Here is a 25,920-nt window from a genome sequence, read left to right on the forward strand (position 1 = left end):
GGGATCCCCTGGGAATCCCCTTAGGGACAAAGGAACGGAAGAGAGCCAGCAGATTTTAAGCATGTTTTTCTGACTGTGCAAGAGCTCTCCATCCCCAAGCATACAAAATCAAACAAAGGAGGCAGGAAACCAGCATGGCTGAAAAAAGACCTGCTGGTCAAATTGAGGGATAAGAAGGAAATGCACAAGCAGTGGAAGCAGGGGCAAGTGTTCTGGGAAGAGGACACAGATACTGTCCACGTATGTATAGAGGTAGATCAAGAAAACCAAGAAAGAAATGGAAAGGAACCTGGCAAAGGATATGAAAAATAACAAAGATTCTGTAGCTATATTTGTCAGAAGAGAAAGCCTAATAAGAAGACTGTACCCTCTCTGATAAATGAGAAGGGATAACTGGCAACAGCAGATGTGGAAGAAGGCTAATGTATGCAAACAACTTCTTTGCTTCAATCCACACTGGTAGTCAACCTTCCCACATCCCTTACATCCCTAAATTTCTAAGCAGGAAACACAGACTCTTCCACTTTAAGTGCAAGTCCAACACCATCCGATGAAACTCAACAATTTGTTGGTACCCAGTCCTGAAGGAACTGGCTGATGTAGTTGCCAAGCCACATTTCATCATCTTTGAAAAGTCAAGGCTGTCTCCTCTAACTGGAAAATGTAAACATCACTCCAACTTTTAAGGGTGGAAGTAAGACCCTTAAGAACTACAGGCCCAAACCTTTGCCTGGAAAGATCATTAAACAGCCTCCTGAAAGCTATGTTAAGGCACATGCAACACAAGGATGTGATATGAGACAACCAGCACAGCTTCACCAATGGCAAATCATGGCAGATCTGTCTGTAATTCAAAGGGATCCAGACAAGCTAAAAAGTGGGCCCAGATGAACCTAATGAGGTTCAACAAGTGCAAGGTGCTACACCTAGTTCAGGGGAATCCCAGACACATGGACAGACTGGGAGAAGAACTCATCAAGATCAGCCCTGAAAAAATGGACTTGGGGGTTCTGGTAGTTGAAAAGTTTGAGGCAAGCCAGCAATGTACACTTGCAGACAAGGCCAGCTGTATCCTGGGCTGCAACAAAAGAGAAGTGGCCAGCAGGGTGATTGTCCCCCTCTGCTCTGCCCTTGTAAGGCATCACCTACAGTACTGCATCTAGGTCTGCAGCCCCCAGAAGCATAAAGACATGAAAACATTGGAGCAGACCCAAAGGAAAGCCATGAAGATAAAGAGGAATAGAGTATGCCCCTACAAATAGATGCTGAGGCAGTTCAACAGCCTAGAGAAGAGTTTGGAGGGACTTCATTGCAGCCTTCCAGTACTTAAAAAGGGAGCTTATAAATAAAATAAAAATTCCCTTTTTATTATTATTTATTATATGTTTATATATTTTTGTTTGTTTTTTTTACACTGTCTGATAATGACAGGTCAGTGGAGAATGGTTTTTACACTAAAATGAGATTTAAGTTACAGGGGATCCATGAGGAAATTCTTTACTCAGAAGGTGATGAGGCACTGGAACAGTCTGCCCAGAGAAGTTGTGATTGCCTCACTCCTGGCTGAATGAAGCAGGGCTCTGGGCAGTCTGATCTAACATGTGGCAACCCTGCCCACAAGAGGGAAGTTGTAACTCAATATCCCTGAAGTCCCTTCCAACCAAAGCCATTCTGTGATTTCATCATTCATACATTCTGATAAATGGCACTGGCATAAAAGGATAAAATTATTAATCTGTACACATTCATCTTTAAAGATGATACAGAAATGTAAGTTCTATGTAGAAATCATGCAGACTTCCCACATCATAACTAGTATTAACCACATTTATCATTTAAATACTTTCATTTAGTGTTGGAGTGTGTATTTCTCCTGGTACTACCAAAGCTCTGGATTCTTTCTTATGTCCATGTTTCAGATACCATTCTCTGTTTTTATCAGCTCTTTGATGACGTGTAAAACCTTATCATCTAGGAAAGAAAACACAAACACAACATTAAGTAAAAAAGAATAAGCTTAAAAACAGATTCCCCCTAAAAACCCAAGTAAATCAGAAGATGAATCTAGCTATCACAGAAAATTAAAGAAAATTTGATTATTTTAGGTTATAGTGGACTGTAATGTAAGACAATGAGCACCCAGGGAGCAAGCTAGCAAATTCTGTCCACAGGTTGCAATTAACAAGCTATATATATATATATATATATATATATATATATATATATATATATACACATATATATATACATATATATATATGTATATATATATATATATGAACTGGTTATCATGGTCATTTCAATATTACACAAAATAAACTGAGAAAATGACTGTGCAACTCCAAGCACATTAGCACAATGCAGCTCACTTTCTCCCCATCTACAATATTCTTCTGAACAGCTAGTATTCAAACACTTAAGCTGTGCTCCTCCATCCCCTACTTCAGGAAGCAGACATGCAGTTTCATCCTGTTAACCTAAATTGTGAGATTACTCAGATAACATGTAAGATTCATCCATCACATGTAATTTTATTTCTCTTATGACAAGTATATTTCACCACGTACTACCACAATCTTAATATGTTTGAAATAACAGTTGTGCAGATCACCATGCATCTTTGGATGAGCTTAATAGCACAGAGGAACTGTACTGAACTTTTGAATTTCTCTGAAGATAATGAAATTTTGTTCAGGTTACACTGATCCTGTTGAAGCTTTAGAGTATCAGCACTTTATCAGATCTGCCACAAGGTCCATTTAGTAAATACTATAACAGCAATGCAGTAACAAAGTTACCTTCAAGTGACATTTTAGGATTTTCAAGCTTCTTCTGTAAGACAGACTCTATGAGAACTCTCAGTTGTTTGAAAATTACTGCTATCTTTACAGGAGCCTAGAAAGAACAGAGAAGACAAACATTTACACAACTGCCAAAGGTATTCTGCACAAAAACATAGATAAAAAGAACTACCTCATGTACACAGGTGTTCATAACAATATTCCTACAAGCATTAAGCACTTGCATAGGTTTAAGCGCACAGATAGCATATCTATGAAATAAACTAGGCTTATATTATGCCCTCTAATCTGTTCGCAGCTGTTGTTAGTAGCATCACAGTCTAAAGAACAGAAGAACATTCCTATACGTATCAAACAACCAGCATACAAGGAATTTATTAACTGATATCTGTATCCTCCTTTATTTCCTAATTGTTTTTCTTTCCCCCAGGGTTAAGCTGAAAGCACTTGCAGTTTACAGCTTTCTTTGACTATAGTCCAAGGCGCCCAGAAGCACAGAATTCTGTAATCAAGTAACTACTGTTTGCTACTTAACACAACACAGAGGATTTTGGCAAGTGACCTGTTTCAGTTTGTCTACAAAAATACAGTAAGAAAATGCATTCAGTTTTTCCACTCCCAAATAAATCTTAAATTTGTAAGATAAACCCATCCCAAACCAAGCAACCAGGTAGCAAGGTTTAGTTTTTATTTCAAATACCTTCTCTGCAAGAACACTGACTTTCTTCCTGAAGAGAGGGAAGTGATTTGTAATAAGTCGCACATTATTAGACTACTTGTCCTGCCAACTGTAGAGATTTCACTAAACACATTTTCCCATCATTCCCTTGAATTCTCTCCTTTCCTTCCCTCCCTTCAAACTAAATAAACAGTGTTCAAGAGCAGGATTTCAAGACTAAACATCAACTCTGGAACAAAGAAGTCACTGGAAACATAAAAACTAGTTACCACTCCAGCACACCTGAAAATGGATCCAGCCATCAACTGTCAGGAGACGCTCCCGATGCTGGACCTCTATGTCCCCACCAAAAAGCAAAATGGGGAAGGGTGATATTAAAGTGGTCTCTCTCAAGTACACTTTTGCATACCTCACCTGTTTATAAACAAACACGAGAATTAAAACCAAACAGAAATCCCTAAGATCTACATAATCAAATTTAAGTACTTTGTCCTTAAACAACCCAATCAAAACAAATTATTATACACAATAGTTGGTGGCATTTACCTTCTCTATAGCACTGAAGACATAAAGATATAAACCACTTCAAGTGACTAGGAAACTGGTTAAGTGTTACAACTTCCTTGTTTAAAATTTAAATTTCACGTCTCCTTTCTGGATAAGGCTGTGATAAATGTTGTATGTTACATCTAGCTCTGGAGCCTCTCACAAGTGGAAAGAACAAACTGAAACAAGAAGGGTGCACTTTCACATAGAGGAGTCAGTCTTGTTTGTTTCACTGTTCATAGAATAATGGACATTAGGGAGATTAGACTCTTAAAGATGAACCAGATATTCACATATATTTTACACTAGTGTATGTTATTTAACCTTAGAGGTGCAATGCCAGTTTTGCACTACCAATTATTTTCCTAGTTAACTCTTTGATAGAACCATAACTTTACCTTCTCCTGGTAAAGAAGCCATCCATACATCTGTAGGTCTCGATTTACTGAGGAAGGATGTACTTGTGCTTTACCCTGAGCAGTTTCTACCAGGCATGCCAGCTTCTCCGTGATGTCCACAGATTTTGTATACATTATTTTTCCTACGTTGTCATACAGCCCTGCAGTCAACACAGCTTTAAGAAGAGCAATTTCATGGAGAGACAGGGATTGCGTGGCTCCATTTCCATCCCACCGATGTTGAGTTGTAGGTGCTGTGAACCCTGCTGCTCTGACCAGTCTTATGAGTTCTTGCTTCACATCCTGAAATTAGTAAAGTGATAGTAAAACTAATAGTAAAACTCTATATTTGAAACAGGTACATACTGAAATCTGCCCTTATGAGGTTATTTAAGACTATGCCTTATCTTTCAAACTGAGTGACAGATCTCATCTAAGAATGAGGCAGTGTTAGTATTTTAATTCACAAATTTTTACTTTCTGATGGAAATAAAGACAAATTTTTCCAGAGCACATAACTGCAAGGATGTGCATGAGCAACAAGTGTATGTGCAGACACAGCTACCTGAGAGTATGCATTTCACAAGTCCCTAGCAAGCTGACTTGTTTTGACCTTTTTTGGTCTTATCTACAACGACTACTCTGAAAGTAATGTCTCCTACTTTATTATGTTGGCCCATGAGAGAGGCAGATGACAATGATATGGCAGTAGAGATTGTCACCAATATTCCATTAATTCTGTTGCCATGCAACAGACAGCAGCAAAGTGGCAGTCTGACAAAACAGTGTCTGACATGTACGTGCAGATGAAGAAAAGATGTGTCACTGAGCTCTTCCATGTGGAAAAGTTACACCCACTGACATTCATCAGTGCTTGTTGAACATTTCTGGAGACTAAACAGAGGATGTGAGCTGGGTGGTGAATTTCAGTAGTGGTGACAGGGGATTATCTCCACTGGTAGAGATCTTGACAAGCAGAGAATGCAGGTTGTTGTATGTACATAACTGGTAGAAACACACAGCTAGCAGTGGAGTATGTTGAAAAAGTGTTCTGTAGCTGAGAATCTGCTACATCAAATAGTGTTATTTTGCTCTTTGCATCTGTTGTAGTTCCCATGAGAATCAACAGGAAGCTTTCATAGTGATCTATGTAAATAAGAACTTTGATATATCATCATTTTAAAAGGGTAGGATGTTTTCAGGGGAATCAAGTCCAGAGCGTAATTATTTCTTTTACCTCCAGAGTTAAAAGTGAAGTTCTATTAAGGAAATTTCTTCGACAGTAAGTCATTTCAGCACGATGTCCTCCTTCTTGCCGAGCCTTTTTCCACCTAAGGAAAAAAATCCATCTTATTACAGCAAAAAGGATAGCATTTAGAGTGCAATAATACTCCCTCCATACTTGCATTACGATACTCAATATTCAGATCAACAAAGCACAAAGACCAAAAAAAAAAAAAAAATCCTCTAAGCCTAGGATAAAAAGAACCAGTATGCCAATGGTACAAGAGCAAACATATTTTAAAGAATATGGTACCAAGCAAATTATCCTTTGTGTTGACATGTTTAACAATCTATTGTTCTTCTGATGAGAAAAGCTTCAGGTGCAACCATACAAAAGGTGCTTCATAAGGACTATTTTCAGAACTGCATTACTTGTGTTACAAGCATTTTGTCTTAAGAACAAGAAAATATTACTTACCCCAAATAAGCATTGTAGATTGTAATGTGATCTGAGACTGCTAGTGCTATAGATGATTTTGCAAGATCTGCTTCATCTTTCCGACCAATTGGTGTAGTAAACGGTGATTTTTCTGTCATAACAGCAGCCAAGGTTGCCTGCAGTCAGTAAAGCATAAAACAGTTCAGAGTATTGTACTGTAATGTTCCAGATGTACCACACAAATAACTTTAAATTTTCTTACATTATTATTTCATAATTTCTAATTAACTTATTTATATTAAAGACAACTTACACACTGTCCAATAGTGACAAAACTAAAGTACTGAATCTCAAAACTCACATGAAGTGGTTTGTCACATGACAGGAATATGCAATAAGATACAGCAACAGTCAACAGATTAAACAACATCTGGTTTAGGTTACACCACATTAACAGGAGAATTTTTGATTTACACAACAGTTTTGATTTTCAGATTTTGGCAGCTAACATACTTATGCATCCTCCAATTTGCATGCATCCAGGAATAGCTGAAAGTGTAAAGTACACCACAGTGCTCACATTGTAAGATACTGTGTCAAGTTCATTTGCAGTAACTTTCTCTCAGAACATTCTTAGCCTACATCAGCTGCAAGCAAATCCAGACCAGTACTGCTCATATTTAAGAGCCTCTTCTACAAGCATCATAACCCCTGACATCATATCTGTGAGAACTGCAGACCAAGTTTGACTACTCTCCTATGAACGGCAACTGGAGTTTAAGAACATTTACATTATATCCTCCCCCCAGGATATTCAGATACCTTCATCTTAAGTAACATATTTTAACTTCATATTTCATCGTTTCAGCATACCATTTTGCAATAAACTGGATAAAAAGTTAACATTTTCTTAAATAATAAAAAAAAAAAAAGCAAACTAGTATGGAAATAATTTAGATAAGCATGGCACTATTTGTTTACTCACCACAGGATCCAAACAGCCAAATATAGCTCCAAATATAAGCATTTTGCCAATTTTTACATTGACAGGAAGGGCTGCAAGGTGCTGGCCCAGTGGAGTCAGTTTGGGCTCATTTAGCTGACAAGCCCCTATTTTCCTTAACAGGTTCATTGCATTACCAATTACTTGTGGTTGTGGTGGATCTAGTGCTCTGGAAAGGAAGTCTTCAGGAGAGCCAAGGTTGCATTTCTACAGAACAAACAAATAAATTTCAGAATAAAGTCTACTTTAACAAAAATCAGGTGAAAACAAAGACAGTAATTTAACAAACTTTTACAGCAGCTACAAAAGAGACTGGAAAATTTGTCCTTGTAGCCAAAACCCCATGTTCCTTCCTCTCCTAGCCAATCTCTTGATTACAAGAATGAAGACGCCTCCCTACACTAAGTTTACATAACTTCATTGTACAGAAAGATTACTATGGCATGGAGGCTGATCAACCCAGCATTTTAAATACAAGCACCTTACAAATGCTTGGCATAACAATCCCGAGATCCAAAACAGTGCAGAGGGGGTGGGAAATCTTTCTTCTGCAGCAGAAGCAGTAGTTTTCCTGTGCACTTACTCAGAATGAGGGAAATGGGCACAGAATTGTTTCTTTCACCTGATCTCAGTTCAAAGGATATTTAACTGAATTTGCTTTCTCAGACAGCAGTTAAGTTGAGTACTTTCAGATCTAATTCTCACTCATTCAGCATGCTCTGGATTCTCCATGACACAAGGGTGGGAGAAACTCCGCTAACTATACCAGATTAAGGCAGTCTTAGCAAGCCCCCTTTTAGCTAACAAAGTCAGTAATCTCAGAACTAAAACCATACCATAATATGAAGGCATAATTCCTCCAAAGGCACACGTAATATTTCTGGAACTGAATACTCCATGAAGCTTTCAAACCTGCAACATCAAAAACAAGGAATCAAGGGTGTGCAGTTTAGCATTAGAATTCAAGTTGTAACCTCAGGTCCCAGATGCTCATTCTTTAGGAATATTCTTTTTGGTGACACTGAGAACATGTATTCTAATGCATGGATAAACTGCTCATTAAATTAAGACATATGGTATTCTGGAAGGCAGAGCTTTAGTGAAAATGAAGAAAAGGCAGTAAAGACCTAATTTTCAAAAACAAATTCTTAAAATGCATTGCTCTCAAATTGAAATGGAAGCTTTATGTGGATAAAATGCACATTTCACTGATTTCAGAATACTTTCAAATGAAATTTAGGTTAAGGCAAAGTTATAGTAAGTTAAGGGTCCTGCTGCTCCAGAGAAGCAGGAAAGATTTTATTCCACTCCAGTAACATTAACTTCACTTGTCACATAATTTGACTTATTCTCTTATCCATGTAGGCACCGTTTCAAAAGCTTACAGATCTGCCTGACAAGATTTAAAAAAAAAAAAAAAGATGCTCAGGAGGTAACATTTGTATACACTTGGTGCAGGGCAGCAGACAATTCCTTAAGCTCCATATCACCACACTTCTACTTTCACTTTTTTTTATTTTTTATTTTTTTTAATGTTAGAAAAATGTAAATGTTATGTTAGAAAACATTTACATTAAGGATGTAAAGAATACAATTTACTATAAAAAAGGAACCAAAACTAAGACTAGGTAACACTTTATTGAAGATCTTCAACTTGCTTGCACTTTTACAGTTGACTTTCTAGTTTGCATAATGAAAAAAAAAAACAAAACTTCAATGAAACTTGTTTTTCTCAGAACAAAGACAACAGTATTTGTGTGATTTACCAAAACAAGTGCACAGTACCTGTCTCTTGTGTACATTCGGAAACAGAATCCATCCCTAACACGCCCAGCTCTTCCTTGGCGTTGCAAAGCACTAGCTTTGCTAACAAAAGTCTCCTCCAAGGAACTCATCTGACTGCTTTCATGATACCTTAAAAAAAAAATCATAAAGCAAGTGCCTGTTCAGATTTCAGAGTTAAAATTTTGATGTATATTTAATAAATGACTAAAAAGAATTGTCAATCAAAACTATATTTATTAGTATTTACTTGAGAATATGGTGCTCAGTTTGAAAACTAAGCAGACCTGGGTATTGCATATCACAGAACCTCGGATACCACTGATGAACAAAAGTGTAAATTTTGGGAAGGAGTTGTAGCATTAGTTTATCAAGTTAATCTCCCTAGCAGTTTAGAATTAGTTATACTTGTGGCAACCAGACATGGACTCAGATGTCAAAGATCCAGACTGTTTATTACAGGTTATCACATAACATAAGCACATTCACAATCTTCTAGCCTTCCCATTCTCCTGTGGAACTTCCCTATCTGCCTTTACATGTCAACAAAGTATTTCACAAACGATCCCTAACTGTGCATACGGTGCTTATCCGATCAGAGAGCCATGGGCTGTTCCTTTTGCTTTTCTCATCTTCTAGAGATGTCCCTGGTTCTCAGCCTTGTCTTCTCATGCTGTTTATCTTGCTTCACAGCTTATGCTCTGAATAATCTTTCTTGTATTCCCATGTATACTTTGTATTGAAGATGAAAAACATTAACCCTTAAAGCCTGGCATAGTACGAAAATGCTTTACTTTACTTCAAAATGAGTACTTAATCATGATGATTCTTTTCCATAAGAAGCTGCCCTTATTATTCTTTATGTCATTTGAAAATCCAAAACTTTATCCCAATCTTGCACCTAAATTGAAAGCCACTATATGAGTTTAGTATCTTTTTTATCTGTAGGTTAATAAAGATATTACAAAACACCCTCAGTGCTAGCCTGCAAACATTAGTAGTAATATCAGTCATGTTAGTGATGGAAAAAAAAATCCCTCACCTGTTTTCTTTTGTTCTTCCAGAATCAATTACGAAGACAACATCTGGTATTGTAATACCTGTCTCTGCTATATTTGTTGCCAAAACAATCTGAAATAAAATAGCAAAAATAAAAGAACAAAGAAAAGTCAGTTTTCATCTTTGAAGTCAATACCTAGAATTATTTTCCTAAGCAATCTGACATAGCATTATAACTACATGAGTTGGAAAACGACTCTGTTTTCCTCAATTAACAGGGGATCAGAAGTTGAGTGAATTTCATAAACACATTTTTTTAAAATACTCCATCAAGATTTCTAAGAGCTACTACCTGATAAAAATAGCCAACATGACTAGCCTGGCCAAAATACTATTTCTGAAATAACAAGTTATGACTGTAGTTAAATTATAGAAAAGCAATAATTAAAACAGCTCATTGAAAAATCATTAAGTTTAAGAGTTTACCTGATTACAGTAAAGGTTTTTGTAGCATGTTATCTATTACACAGCACCAGCTTAGAATCACAAACTTGCAGGAGTTGGAAGGAACCTCAAGAGATCAACTCCAATAGCCCTGCTAAAGCAGTTTCCTGCAATAGGTAGGCATCCAGCTAGACTTGAATATCTCCACAAAAGATGACTCCACAATCTCAGGGCAACCCATTTCAGTGTTTGGTCACCCTTACCATACATAAGTTCTTCCAAGAGTTAGTACAGAACTTCCTATGTTCACGTGCTAGGTCATTACTCTTTGCTCTATTGCTACACACCATTTGCCTCCCCTCTCCATTTATATAGTTATTAACATATATCAGATACCCTCTCAGTCTTCTTTTCCACAGGCTGAACAGACCCATGTTACTCAGCCTTTCCTCATATTGGAGATGCTCCACAACCTTTAACATCTCTGTGGCCCTCTGCTGGAAAAAAAAGAACTGCTTCTTTCTAGCAAGGAAGTTCTAAGAACAACTGTCTGTCATGTGGTTCTGTATGATATAATTTTAAGAAATTATTTCTTTCAGTGAACTACTTTGCCTTTTTAACTGTATCATACCTTTCTAATGCCAAGAGGAGGTATTGTAAACGCAGCTGCTTGATCTTGTGTTGAAAGAACAGAATGCAAAGCTACCAATCTGTGCCTAAAATAAGAAATGACATTAATCAATATGTATACTACCATACAATAAGATCAGAACAATGAGAGAAAAGTTGGAGAAACTAACTAGAATGGACACTAGAGAAAATAAAAATTTTGTATAGTTAGGCATATTAAGCATGAAAACCTTCGGTGTTTTACTACAATTTTAAGAATAGTACTGCAAACACCATTAGTTTATAGAGATTTTTTCTTTAACAATAATGCAGAAGTACTAGTACTACTGTAGAACTCTAGATAAATTTACACAAATAGCATAGCAAAAATCGGAACAAGTCTGAGCTCTTTACACTATGCTTCTGAGACAAGGACTGTCACTGAAGCTTTGTACATAACCATAAGCAGCTTGGGACAAGTAAGAGAAGTCTTCAGAAAGAGTCAGACACAGATTTATGGCTTCTGCTCTTCTAGACCTTAAGTACCTCTATGAATATTTAGAATTTGACAGCAAATATTCATATGTTATACCTTTACTATCCTTTATTTACCCATAAGTTTCAACTGTACCATCACTAAGCACTTCTCTTTTTTGCATAATAAATATATTTGTAAGTGTAAAGTAGGCTCAAAGGCGCAATTATCAAAATTGCTTTCAAGAATGGCAGGCCATAAAGACAAAGATGAATATATTAGTCATATTAATCAGCTAATTTTATAGAGAATATTTACATTACCTATCACACAAGCTAAATCTTCTGTCAGTTGAAATGAGATCATACAACTGCTGGATATGAGCAAGGCCCGGTAAAAAGACCAGCACAGCACCTTCAATGTTCTTGAACTGGGGACTTGTATCTGGAAAGTTACAACAAATAGTTGAGACAATCGTATTTGTGAACAGCTTCATCTGGTAACAGGAAATATTTCTGAGGCCTGCAGTGTTTTATTTTTACTTACCTTTCTAGGCATTCAACATAAAAATGAATACAAGCATTCTTATTACTAGTAAACACAGGAAAGTAAGTAGAAAGGGCAATCACATGTACATAAACATCTTAAGTACCTAAGTATGCAAGCAACTCCAAAATAAGTTCAAGGTTGATCTTGTAAGGATTCATATAGATCACTGCTTGCTGGGTCCGACTGCTATACTTTTGGTAGTAAGGAGCCAAATCAATACCAGATCCAGACTGGACTGGGACATACTCCTAGACAGGAAGAAAAGAAAAAAAACGAAAATCATATATTTGGTGTTCTAAAACAAGAGGAGAATGTCTATTTGTCACTCATTTTAGGCCCCTTGAAGTAGAATTTGTGATAAACAACAATTAATTGACTAACCTCATGCAGACATCAGTGAGAGTTAGATTTAATCAAAGACATCTACATAAACAGTGTATATATAAAGGATGTTTGTTCCGCAAACTATACATTGCCTATAAATATCTCAGAGACGCATACTTGCAAGCTTCCACATACACCTGTGTCATTACACCAAACTAAGTGTACAAGCAGAAACCTCAAGGCAGAAAGTTGTCTGATAGACATGAACAAATTAAAGCTGCCTGAAGTCAAAAGACATTTGTAACCTCTTTCATTCAAGAGCTGTAATTCAGAAGCACGTACAACTGTCATTGCTGAATGGTTATAGTATTAATCATAGCCTGTTGATCCAAAAAGCTCTACTGTCTTACAGAAATCATCTTATTTGGCATGCCAAGCTGGAGGATCTTGAGAGGATGTGGCCTTGTCATTTCTTTTTCAGTTCACTAGTGAGAATAATTCTTTGGGAGAACTAACTCAAATGCTTTTCCCTGATGCTGTTTACAGGTCTAGAGCTGGGAGTCTGCACAAGAGAAACAACAGAACTCAGTGTCAAATACATCAAAATTATGACAGCTATAAAGGAATTGGGAGACGAAAAATATAAGGACATAATATTTAGTAAATACTTTATTTCCACTGCAGAAGAGCTACTGTGTCTGTCTTGAATCAACTGCTGAAATAACATTCCCTTTTACACAATCCAATTAATTATATGTACTTCAAAGTAATAAAACAAATCTAAAACTGAAACTAGAAATGCCTATTTTACCTGATACTTTGCAGTGCCTCCGCCTTTTGTAGTAACATTTATCATTACTTCTTCTTCTTCCTCTAAGAATTTCTGACAATACTCTGAATCTTTTTCTAGAACATAACCAGTTGCTTCAATTACATCTTCAACATGGAAAACCTTCAAAATCCCAAAAGAAATAAAAAGGTAAGTCAAAGCCTGTTCAGCAACTTCTTTGTTCTTTAAGGCTTACATACAAAGCTGAACAGGGTGTCCTTTCCTTTTTTAACGTTGTAATAGATTCGGCAAATTTGGCTTAATTTCTCATGATTTTTGAAAAACTTAATTTAGAACCAATGAGTTCAACATGCGCCATATAATAATCAACATTGCATTCATCATAGCCTATAACGAGTATGAGAAACATACAACTTTGTCATTGCACTGGTGCACGTAGGAAGTATCCACCCACGTACGTGAAAAGGACCAGAGGAATCAACCTCTCTCTTTTTTGTGCTGTCTCGGATGAAGCGAGAAAAATAAAAATGTTGCTGCCTTCAAGCAAGAACTGATTTTACATCTCTTTCTTTAGAGATATTCAAAATCTTCCTGGATGTTTTCTTGTGCAACCTACACTAAGGAACATGCTTTAGCAAGGGGGTTGGACTAGATAATCTTCAGAAGCTCCTTCCAACTCCTTTATTCTGTAAATCAATGGATAACTTACCAGAAAAGAAACTAAAACCATACAATATTACAATTCAAAGCAGTGAAACAATTTTAAGTTTTCAAAAAGGAAAGAGTCTATTAGTCATTGAAATACACGCTTAAGCTATTTTTCTTACAAAAATTACATAGTTAAATTTACTATAGATACTACATAGGCAAACACTCTATAAGTACATACAGAGTGTCTTTTATAATCAAAGAAACATTCATCTACCTCAACAGGGTAACTTCTCCCTGAGATCCTTAAAATGGGGCAGTGTGAGAAATAGCTGGAAAACTTCTCACTGTCTACAGTAGCACTCATCAAAATCAGATGCAGGTCTGAACGCTTGTGCAAGATCTCCTTCAGGATAACTAGTAAGAAATCAGACTGGACACTTCTTTCATGCACCTAGAAGCAGGAAAAAAAAACATATATAATCACCAACGCTAGAAAACACCTCCAAGATCACCCAGACCAACCATCCATCTACCAGTATTTCTGTATTAAATCATGTCCCTTAGTACAACATCTAAACATTCACTGGATGACTCGACCACATTCCTGAGCAGCCCACTTCGGTGTCCAACCACTCCTTCAGAGAAGAAAATCTTCCTAGCATCCAACAGAAATCTCGGGCACAACTTGAGTTCCCTTCCCTGTAGTCCTGCTGCTAGTTACACAGAAGAAGCTGACCCCCAACTTGCCAGAACCTCCTTTCAGGTAGTTGTAGACAGTGATAAGAGTCTCCCCTGTGCCTCCTCATCTCCAGACTAAATCACCTCAGTTCACCCAGCTGCTCCTCATACAACTTGTGCTCCAGACCCCTAACCACTGCCCTTCTCTAGACATGCTCCAGGGCCTCAATGTCTTTTTTGTAGCGAAGGGCTCAAAACCAAACACAGTACTTCAGGTGTGGCCCTCATCAGAGCTGAGTATACAGAGGAACAATCACTTTCCTGCTCCTTGCTGAGAACACTTTTTCTGATACAAGACAGGATGTCATTTGCCTTCTTGGCCACGTGGGCACACTACTGGCTCATGCTTATCTGAGTATCAAGCAACTCCCCTAGGTCCATTTAATTTCTTCTGCAGCCTTCCAGCCACTCTGGCCACAAGAAGCCCAGACACTGCTGCAGGCTTCAGGCAAAGTGCAGAAGCTGGAACATAGTCTTGCTGAACTTCTTCCTACTGGGCTCAGCCCAGTGACCCTGCCTGTCAGATCTTTCTGCCAGTCCTTCCGACCCCTAGACACCAAGACTGAAGGAAGTGCGGATTTGTCACCTGCTTACTTACTGATGGTGCACTCAGTTTCCTCATCCAGGTCATCAATAAAGATATTAAAAAGGACAGGCCTCCGTACTGACCCCTGGCAAACACTGCTTGTGACCAGCTACCAGCTGGATGTGACTCCACCACCACTCTCTGGGCATAGCCCTCCAGCCAGTCTTTCATCCAGCATGGAGTATACCTGTCCAAGACACAGGCTGCCAACTTCTCCAGGAGAATACTATGGAGACAGGTCAAAGACTTTGCTGAAGCCTAAGCAGACTACATCAACAGCTTTTCCCTCATCCACCAGGCAGGTAACTTAATCACAGAAGGAGACCAGGTAGGTAAAGCAGGACCTGCCATTCATTAATCCACCCTGACTCAGCCTGATCCCCAAGTTGTGCCACAGATGCTGCATGATTTCACTCCAGATGATCTGTTTCATAACCTTTCTTGGCACTGATGTCAGGCTGACAGGCCTGTAGACCCCCAGATCCTTCTTATGATCTTGTACATATCATCTATAGAAAGGTGTTAGAAATCTAGGCCCAGGATAACTACAGTTTCAGTAGAACAAAAAGAGCTGATAACCTCATCTACAATAACATGAGATATACTTGAGAGAAGACCATCTTCTTGAAGTTTCCGAAGCAAAACACCTGTTGTACAGTATAGTAGTCTAGTGGCTTCTCCTGTTCTTGACTCCATACGAATTTGATACCCACATAGGGAGTTCTTTAAGAGAAATAACAATATGTTAAAAAGTAGCAATAATTTAAAATAACAAACAAGCAACAGATACTCCAAATTAAATTTAAGCATTGTTAAAATTTGATACTGTACAAGTTACTACCTAGTTGGCATGTTAAATGACCACCATATTGCCTTTTCCATACACATTTGTCTTTGTTACAAAAGGGGAAATGTACGTCAGAAGACAGCAGATTTCTCCAGAGCAGTAAAGAGACACTAACCTCAGCATTCTTTTTAAGGGTTCTTGGCAGTTCTCAAAAATATTTTTTGAATGTAATTATGGACCCCTCTAGCAATTTCACACAAAGACTACCACAAAACATACAGGACCTTGCTCTTCTACAAATAAAATAATAGCTTATTTGGAAGGGACCTCAAAGCTGAGCAGACCTGAAGACAGATTTGATGGCTCAGCTTTATCCAGCACAGTTGTCTCCTCATGATGGAGATCAGACCTCCCACAGCAATCTGCTCTAGTGTGTGACAATCCCCATAATGAAACACTTCCTCTCTTTCACTTTTGTTAACTTTTCTTAAGAAATCATGTATGCATACCCAGAGGTCTACAGATGACAATCCATAAAAAACAAACAGCAGACATAGCAAAAAAAAATAAAATTTTACTACTCCTTACACAATCAAGTAATTATGTTTTTTACTTTGTAATAAGTATCTACCTCCCTACATTAGATCAATATCAGAAATAGGAATCAAGACACTTCTTACTTTTCCTCCAGGTCCAGACTCACAGCCTAGCTCTTCACAAACCCTTGTGGCCAAGCTCACTGCTGAGATTCTTCGGGGCTGAGTGCATACAATATTACATTTACTTGTTCCCTCATCCAGCAACAAGTCTTCCAGCAAGAAATGGGGCACCTGGGTACTCTTCCCACTGCCTGTTTCACCAGCTACAACAACTACTCGATGTTTTTTAAGAGTTTCTACAATTGAATGTCTGTGCTTAAATACAGGTAATTCCTGTCTTTCTTTCAGAAATTTTTGATATCTGGAGGAACTCTGCAGCTTTCTGAACAAATTCCTTGAAGGTTCCAAATTATCTGCGTCTACAGTCTCAAGGGAGAGACTGCTGAAGTCCTCATCAGAAACTAGGTTCTCCCAGGAATCCTCAGGACCTTCAGATACTTTTGGTTGCTTTTCAGATTGTAGCTGCTGCTGCTGTTTTAGTTTGTTTAATAATTTAGCAATAAAGTTATCACGAGGCTTGTTAGTTTCTATTTTGTTTTCTTCTTCCTTTTTCTTTTCAATATCACTCCACTCTAGCCAAACATCTCGATAGGTAGGAGGCAGCAACTGATGAACTGACTTTGGGAGAAAAAATAAAAAAGTTACTCTGCATACTACTCACAGTATTGTTAATGTTATGCATAACTGAACTTGAATACCAACAGATATCATAAAACATGGAATAAGGAGCTATTCTAAAAGCAGAAGCTATGAAAATAGTAATATAGGTATCAACAGTGCTTTATAGTCTTAACTAGCTTGTGTTCTTCACAACACTGTAAGAACAGCTTTACTACAGATTAACTTTTTCTCTATGTGTTGTGACATGTGTGACTGTTATCAGTATAAGCAAATTAAGGTATAGCTCAAGCAAATAATGTAACTAGTAAAATTTAAGTAAACTGGTTCTAGAATTTAACTACAGATACTATAATGCAGAAATGCAAAGAGATTCCATGATGAAAACAGAACCACCAGTGTCTTACCTGTCCCTTGGTTAGATGATACAGCGCCAAAGTAGCAGCAAGATGTTGTGCTTGCATACTGTCTTCTGTTACGATTGTAGGACACATTGTCATTACATCGTCTGATGATCTGGTAACCCTGACCCTTAAAGACAAATTCATACCGGCATTTCTCTTAGACTTTGTTAGCTATATAAACAGCATACATGTTAATGTTTTTTGTTTAAAAAAAAGGAGTGAAAATAGAGAAACTAAGCAAGTTCACTGTTAATCAATAATCTTTTGTAACCAGAGACAGCTGATAATGTTTGACTGAATAGCAGAAAAGTTTCAGGGGATTTCAGCAGAGAATTTGTGCTCCCTGCTCTTACGTTGTCTTCATTTTCTTTAAAACAGAAGTATTGATACCCATACAGACCACCATTAAGGTTAGTTGCTTTGAAAGGACTAAGCACTTGTATAATTACTTAACACAGAATAGATACTGAAAGGATAGTTAAACAGATGTTAGCATCTCAGCAGATTGTTAGCAGATACATGCCAGACACAACTGCAGTCAAATTTAATATAGTCTCAGAGGAACTGTACATTCAAACAGGTCACAGTTTCTACCTTGAGCAACGACATTTTCATTTTACTTAATTAAGTAACTTCAAGAAGTACTGCTAATTTGTAATGCCATGTTTACCTTATCTTTATACGATAATATTCTATTTCATAGCACTGTATAGATTCACATTCAAAAAGAATTTGTATATCTTGTTACAGATTAATGGTAGCACCCACACAACTCTCCAACTCCCACTTTAAAAGAAATCCCAAAAGTGGATTATCAAACAAAAAAAGAAAAATCATATGACTAAAACCGAAGGTTTAACATGTTGCTTTGAACAAGAATTCTAGAAGTCAGTCGACCAAAATTATCTCCCAGAATTTGCTTCAGAACAGAATTTGAAGCTCGATAAATTAACCCCTTTAAGGGATCAGCCAGTTTTATTTTTTGCCATTGTGTCCAGCCTCAGAATTACTTCTGTAGAGCCACCCAGAGCATCTCCCTGCTAGACAAAAATTACTTTGGACAAACACCCTATTGTCCACTTAAATCCAGATCAACCTGACAAAACACAAGTAGCCAGCATATCTATATTTAAATGAACAAATAGGAAAATTTAAAAGATCATGAGAAATACATACCTACATTTCCAGTATCTTCCAACTGGAACCTTTTCAAAAGCAGGATTTGGACTCTTGGGAAAATTCTTCCTGCACCAGTCAATCAAAAACTGTTTTGGTGATTTACCAGTCCAGCTTCGAGCACTATAATCAAAATTTCTTATATCTAGTGGTTCTTTCTTTTTGGCTACAAGAGTAAAATGATGCACATTTTAATTTTCACAAAGTTTATTTTACTTCTATTACAATCAAGAATTTTAAAATTTTCATTCAAATGTGTTTTTATTGAACTGGATATTTTTCTAAAGTGCTGTACAGGTCTATAAAATAAATAGAATATATATATATGTAAATATACATATATAAAAATAGTGCTGATACCTGAGAGAAATCCCAGCTTCTTCAGAAGGAGGTATTTAGCAGGAAATTAACTGCAATATTCTTTTTGCCATCATTTGATAGCTCAGTAATTTAAAAGCTTTTACCAGTGTTCTGTCCAAAACTAACATATTAGTTTGTAGTTTTAAAATGTATATAGTGCAGAAAGCTGAGAGGGTGTGAATTAATGGCAATAGGCACAAGTCCCAGAGCAATGAAAAAAATGCAAGATTTCAGACCTAACAGTATGCCAGAAATAATTTGTCAGCGTTAAAAAAATTAAATACAGAGCCTCTAAGATCAGTTAGCTCAGCAAGACAGCCCACCTGCCTTTCCCCAACATGAGAACTTCACAAATGCACAATGAAATGTCATTTAATCCTTAACAAAGTGATACTGTAAATCTGTTGTACATGCCAGGCTTGTGCTGAACAACTTTCAAACCTTTTTCTTCCTTTGCAGCACCATCAGGTTTGTCAAGCAAACTCAAATTCAAAGTGGTTTCTTGAGGTTGAGGTGGGGGAACTTTTTTCTTTTCCTTCTGTTGTTGGTTTGATGTCTTAATAGCTGGATCAAAGACAGGATGCTCTTCAAGCATTGCCATTTCTGTCAAAGAGAGAATATAACTTATTCTAATCAATTGCTGATTATCTGTGTTTAATTAATTACATTAATTGATACTGAGAACCCAAAAACTCAAATTAATGAAACAATATTGACTTTTCTAATTTAATGCCCACAAAAAGAATAAGCTCAGGACAGTCTGCAGTTCACACAGTGGTGTGAAACATGAAATAAATTTAATCTTATTCAAGCAATCTATTTAACTAACAGATACATAAGTAAAAGACCACTAAGTAAAAGATTAATTTGTTTGGTTCTACCTTGTTGAATTCTTCTTATTTTCTCTTGTGCCACCTTCTGGCCTTGCTTATCTTTGTCTTGCTTGGAGATGCCTGCTTGTTCTTTTGCTTCTGAAAGCTTTGCAGCCAGATGTACATACCTTTCATTCTATTTCAAACAGTTAAAAATCACAAGCTTAATATAGTATTCTTTTTTTTTTTTTTTTTTTTTTTTTTTTTAATGTTTAGTGAAAGTTACACATCATTCCTTATATCAAGTTTAAAACCTATCTGTTCCTCATTTATGTAATTAATTAACAATTGATACCTCTTGGTTCTACAAACCCTGAAATAAATCTCAGAGAGATTAGGAAAGGAATTCTTCCTTTCCAGCAAAATGCATTCAATATTCTGAACCCAATCCAAAAAAGAAAGCGGAAAAACAGCTTAGGAAAACTGCCAACATATTTCCACTCAGTTGCCTGCAATGATGTAAAATCTTAAGAATACTTAAAAGCAGACTACCTATTAAACCTGCAGTTTTTAACAAACAGATGCACAAGTTGCATATGTATTAGACTTAAGTTTTTGAAGGACTTCCCATAAAACATTCTATCTTACTGGGTCAAACTTTTCTTCGTCTGTCTCTTTCACAGATTCATTTTTTTCTTCATCACTCTGTTGCTCAGCATACCGCAGAATCCACTCCTTCATGCTCATTTCTTTCTGTTCCTTCATATTTGTCTCCTAGGGAGAGCAGCCAAAATTACAAGTATTACCAGTAAGTAAAAGTGCTGACATTTATCTCAGTGTTAAGAAAACTACTGTTTAATTTTATCATATAACTTGATTTATATTCATGTACAAATGACAGTCTTTCATGTCATGAAGAGAATGAACTCCAGGAGAAAAAAAATAAGCAATGACTTACAATTAGTTAACTCAAACAGTGAACTACAGAATTTATAAGACTCCACATGGAAAAAAAGTTAACTTCCACATGACTGCTCCAGTGTAGTTAAAATAATGAGACAATTATTAATTGAAACCTATTTTCAGAATTTTGCCATATCAGTGCTGAAGTTTTCGCAAATTCCATGTTTTGGAAAATTTTGTGCACTCTTACCACCACATACAAATAAATTTCATCAATTACCTTAGTTTCAGGGCTATTCTCTTTCTTTTTCTTATCTGTTAAGTGAGGTGGAGGTTCACGTTGTGACACTGGAGAACAAAATTTTGCTCTAGGTTTATGTTGCTGCTCTTCAAACTGCTGGCTAAAGCCTTCTGGCAAGGCATCTTAAAACAAATTAAAAAAAACACAAAACAGGTCACAGATTATGTCAATAATGACTACTGAAATAATCACTTAAAGCATGTTGGGTACCAACTAAAAGAATGTAAAGCAAAAACAGTATGCCTGAAATAAAAGTCAAGTTTTAACAGTTAGGTAGGTCAATACTTGCTGTTTGGACTTACAAATAACTCTACAAGTAGGAAGAAAAGAACTAGAAGATTATAAAGTATCACAAAACAGTCAACAGTACAACTAGGAAAAGAACAGTTATGACTACTGGTCTCAGTGAGACAACCCATTTGACCACTGTCAAGTATTCTCACATCAGAGTAGGTCATACTGTTCTATTAAAAACTGTAGTCAGTTCTCTGCCACCATGCTTACCATCAGGAAGGTTTAAACAAAGCCAGTCGAGTGCAGAATGAAGATCACCGCCATATAAAAGTGTATTTTTCATTGCATCTTCAATGTGCTCAGTCTTAAAAGAAAACCTTTGTAAAGCCATGTATACATCCTATAAATTACAAGTTTTAAAATATTAGTATTTAAGCTATCAACTTAATATAGGCTCACACTCCTATCTCCCTATTTTCTAAATAACTGATATTAAATGGACACAACAAGGAGAAATTAACTTATCAAAGGATGGAGTAGGAAATCCTGCTTTGAATACAAAGCTTATAGTAATTTTAACCATAAAGATACACACAAACACAAAAATAAAGCCACTTCTCATCCTTGGAAAAGTGTACATACTTTCTGGTTAGAAGGATGAATCTGCAATTTTCCAGCTATTATACAGAACTAATAGAATAGAAAATATAATCCTTAGCATGGTAGGCCATAATCTCAGTTCTATCTGTTTGAAAAGTGATTGTGGTTACTGAAAGCACAGAGACATCTTTTCTGATAAACATGCTAACTGACTCCACTGGCTAATTATTAATGAAATTAATGGAAAACAAGGTACACTAGCTTGTATTACACACAGGAATAAGTAAGGACAGAAGACACCATTTCAAACTCTACCTGTAATTTCTTAGCAGTCAGTCTTCTAGAAATCATCCCTTTGTCATTGTTTTGTTTTTTATGTTCATTGATTAAATCAATAATCCTTTTCTCCAAATTACTGTTTATCATTACCTGCAAAAGGGGAATGGGTCAATGCAAAACATCACAAGTTTCTATGACATTTCAATGCTCTTCATGACTAGAGTAATGGGAATACAGACATTCAAATACATACTTCTCCAGTTTTTCACAAATGTGGCAATAGTTTCTTGCAAAAAGGACAGATTATTATTTATTTTTTAAAACTGTATATTTCTACCTGAAATGGAACAATTCATTCCCAGTTAAGGAATGCTCATTTACACCTCCAAGGGATAAACTACTTTTTTTTCAGTGTAAGGAAAAAAATAACCTAATATATGAAGAAGACCTTTCTTTTCCACTTACAAAAGAAATGACACAAAATAATTTGATCATTTGACAATCTTTTGAGACTATCTTCCTTATCTGGCTTACAGAAATCTAGACATAGTAAAACTAGTATCTTTAGCATTCCTAAAACATGAATGAAGCTTTAGTTACCACAGAGATCGCCATATAAAATCTGCATTTTTCCTCACCGAGGGAGAAAAATTTGTATGCACAGCAGACTCAAATGCAATTCTTCATGCCCTGCATGTAACGTATATTTTGTTACTCAGAATCAGGTGTTCTGCCCTAATAGTTTACCCTGTTTCTCAAGGCAGACTCAAAACCTCAAGTACCTCTAAGCACCAAACTCTAATACATGAATGTAGCTTACTTGCATAGCAATTAGTAAACATTTCTCAGGTAAAATAGTTCCACAAAAACCAAAGCTGTTTTACTCACCTTAAGAATAGATTTATCTAGATTTGCAGCTGCAGCAGCACTGGAATCTATTGGTGAACTAAAACTGTAAGTTTTTGGACCTGCAAAATGCAGTAACCATCAGTTACAAGAGGAGAACACAGAGAACACTTTTTACAGTTTTAAAGCAGATCTAGCACATGACAGGTTAGCACAGAGGAGGATTAGACTATCATGCCTGTAGCATGTGCATGCATAAGGGCTATAAAGTCAGAGGTACAGAAAGACTTTCTACCAAGCAGCAGTAATGAAGGAAGTTGAGGACGATATTAAGTAGAAATGGTAACTAGCTATGTTACTCGGCTACAATTGAAACGGGAGGATATAAGAGCAACCTCTGGAAGTATCACTGTATGCCTGACCTGTTGCTACCTAGGTGACATCTGTTTTTGGCCTCTGTCTCAAAGCACAGCTTGATATTTATTAGATGTCACCTTTTTGGGAATGCATATGCTGTTTCTGGTACTGTGCAACTACACATAAACCAAATTCCCTCAGAGATTCCAGCACCCTGCAGAACAGTGGGCTGAGTGAGGCTCTCTAGGAGGTACTGCTGCCTCCCAGCCACTAGGAAGGCAGGACAGCATGCCAGCACTGGACAGCCTGCCACAGTGCACAAGGACAGTTTGCTGCTGGGTCAGGACTGGATCCAGAGAAAGGCATTTCAGAAAACAGTAATGAACTCCGGTCAGGAGCTAGAGACAGCAGTGAAACACTGACAAACTGATTACTCTGTGCAACTGTACAGTACTAGGACTATGCTAACTTACTTTTCACTTAAACCAACTTGTTTTCAGCCACAGCATATAAATGAGATAGAATCATAGCATCACCCAGGTCAGACTGCCAAGATCACCCAGTCCAACCATCTACCTCATCAGTATTTCCCCATTAAACCACATCCTTTAGTACAACACCTAAACACTTCTCAAACAGCTCCAAACACATCCCTGGGCAGTACCTGACCACTCCTCAGTTTTTGAAAGCAACAGAGAACTACAGTATTATAGACATAACATGCGAAAGGCATCAGAAGCCAGATCTGAGAAAACAGAGCAAGTACTAAGAGGCTCAGTGAGTCTAAAACATAGTATAGTGAAAGGGACTGCAGGACATCATGTTAACAGGCGGTGATCTCCAACAGACAGACCATCACGTGGTTCTCTCACAGACCAAATCTGACAGACCCGGTGTGCTGAAAGGAGCTGGCAGTGCTGTGGGCTACCAGTTCAGGGCCATTCCCAGCAGTCTGCCTGGCTGCTCCTACTGCCCAACTGGGGTGTTGCCTGCCCTGCACTTGATATCACCTCGAAAGGCACATCACGTGAATACAGAACACAACCCAGGCTAACTCTGTTCAGTGCATATACGGGAAAAACGCCACGCAAACACAAGCAGGGCCGGCAGCCTCCCTCTTCAGTGGAAGGCAGCCATAAGACCGTCCTGGAATACCCCGGGATAGGGTGGCCCAGCGCAAGGCCCGGCAGCTCCACTAGGCCGGGCCCGGGCAATACTCTACAGGTCTGCTCACTTCAGACCAGTCCCTTCCCTCCCACCTCCCCCCGACAGAGGCGCCGTACGAGCAGATCCGAGCGCGACGCTCGCGCACCGCCACCGGCCGGCCAGGCCTCTCCTCCCCGCGGCTGGGCCCCGCTACCTTGCTTCACGCGGGGCTCCTTGCAGGCGGGCGGCGGCCGCGGGGCCGCTCTGCTGCCTGCCGCCTCATTGGCAGCGGCGGAACTAGCCTCGGCAGCGGCTCGCGATCGAGCAGCAGCGGTGGCCGCATTAGCAGCGGAGACAGCGTGGGCTGAGCCGCCGCCACGGTGCTTCTTGTTACGGCCGCCCATGACGCCCCGAACCGGAAGCGGAAACGGCTGGGAGCGCGTGTGTGGAAGCGGCTCCGGGTTCCGGCCGTCCGCCCTCTGCTATTGGCCGCAGCCCGGGCAGTGGCGGGAGGGGTTGCGCCGCGCGGGGCGCTGTGGGAGCGCGGCAAGATGGCGGACGCGTTTGGGGATGAGCTTTTCAGCGTGTTTGAGGGCGACGCAGCGGCTGCCAGGGGCAAAGCGGGTGCCGCCGAGGCTGCCAGGAGGCCGGGGTGAGGCGGCGGCGATGAAGCTGGGGGAGGTGGGCCGGCCCCGGGGTGGCTGGCGTCTGGGGTGGGCTCAGTGGGGAGCTTTGATGGGGAATCGTTGCCCGCGTGGGGCGTTTCCTGAGCGCGTTCCCGAGTTGCGCCCTGAGCGCGCTGCGATCTGCGCCCTCTGTGTTCGCAGGAAGCGGCCGGAGGACAAACCGGCGGCAACTGGGCTAGGGAAGACCAGACGAGATGCTGAAGTCGACAGCACAGAAGGTGCGACTTCGGGAAAGAAGCCGAAACTGGAAGATATCACAGCAGAAGATAATAAGTAAGTACCCAGCTTGTTGTGTAAGGGAACTGTAGCTGGGCACAATGTTAAACTGAACACCTGTTGTGAAGGGTGAGCGCGTACAGCTTTGGTCGAGTGTGAATTCAGATATGAAGCTGGTGTATTTATGTGAAGATGTGCTAATGAGGAGTAACACTGGAAGCAAAAGGTGCTTGTAAAGAAGGGAAATAGATCCAGAATTACCATTTTAAGTCGGTTTCGCCATTAGTGGCGTTACTAAAATGTGTGCTTGGCTGTGGTACCTACAGTAGCTCTCTTAAAATAATCATAGAATCATAGAATGTCTTGAGTTGGCAGGGACCTCAGGGATCATCAAGCTGCAACCCCCATGCCATAGGCATGGCTGCCAACCTCCATATCTAATACTAGACCAGGATGCCCAGGGCCCAATCCAACCTGGCCTTGAACATCTCCAGGGATA

General features: G+C 38.5%; 2 protein-coding genes across 3 annotated transcripts in view; one reads left to right on the forward strand and one right to left on the reverse strand.

Moving 5' to 3' along the window:
• Positions 1-1,411: 1,411 nt before the first annotated feature.
• Positions 1,412-24,942, reverse strand: DHX29 (DExH-box helicase 29). The gene is made up of 27 exons (XM_072359609.1): positions 24,734-24,942; positions 23,059-23,138; positions 22,207-22,320; positions 21,562-21,691; positions 21,037-21,179; positions 20,502-20,627; positions 19,923-20,049; positions 19,483-19,644; positions 18,682-18,847; positions 17,509-17,632; positions 16,505-17,101; positions 15,617-15,760; positions 13,988-14,164; positions 13,084-13,224; positions 12,052-12,196; positions 11,723-11,843; positions 10,947-11,031; positions 9,915-10,003; positions 8,876-9,004; positions 7,927-8,002; positions 7,073-7,297; positions 6,127-6,263; positions 5,662-5,755; positions 4,425-4,727; positions 3,763-3,894; positions 2,799-2,895; positions 1,412-1,971 (listed from the first exon to the last, which is right to left on the reverse strand). The coding sequence occupies exons 1-27, from the start codon at positions 24,921-24,923 to the stop codon at positions 1,916-1,918; spliced, it is 4,110 nt and encodes a 1,369-aa protein (XP_072215710.1). The 5' UTR covers positions 24,924-24,942; the 3' UTR covers positions 1,412-1,915.
• Positions 24,943-25,044: 102 nt separating this feature from the next.
• MTREX (Mtr4 exosome RNA helicase) overlaps positions 25,045-25,920 on the forward strand; it is a 43,097-nt gene continuing 42,221 nt past the window's right edge. For both annotated transcript variants that reach the window (XM_072359927.1, XM_072359926.1), the window contains exons 1-2: positions 25,045-25,171; positions 25,347-25,478. In XM_072359927.1, the coding sequence (XP_072216028.1) occupies positions 25,071-25,171; positions 25,347-25,478 (233 nt within the window). In that variant the 5' untranslated portion in view covers positions 25,045-25,070. The remainder of the gene's footprint in view (positions 25,172-25,346; positions 25,479-25,920) is intronic.

Source organism: Excalfactoria chinensis, chromosome Z (assembly GCF_039878825.1).
Source record: "Excalfactoria chinensis isolate bCotChi1 chromosome Z, bCotChi1.hap2, whole genome shotgun sequence".
Classification (NCBI taxonomy): Eukaryota; Metazoa; Chordata; class Aves; order Galliformes; family Phasianidae; genus Excalfactoria; species Excalfactoria chinensis.

What these genes read in the sequence shown, in the direction of transcription:
- DHX29 (XM_072359609.1), bottom strand. Translation starts at nt 24,923, where the DNA reads ATGGGCGGCCGTAACAAGAAGCACCGTGGCGGCGGCTCAGCCCACGCT. An exon ending in ACGAAGAAAAGTTTGACCCA is followed by an intron (nt 20,050 to 20,501) that starts GTAAGATAGAAT and finishes TGTTTGAAATAG; the next exon opens with AATGAAAGGTATGTACATCT. An exon ending in CTCCTCTTGGCATTAGAAAG is followed by an intron (nt 10,004 to 10,946) that starts GTATGATACAGT and finishes ATTTTATTTCAG; the next exon opens with ATTGTTTTGGCAACAAATAT.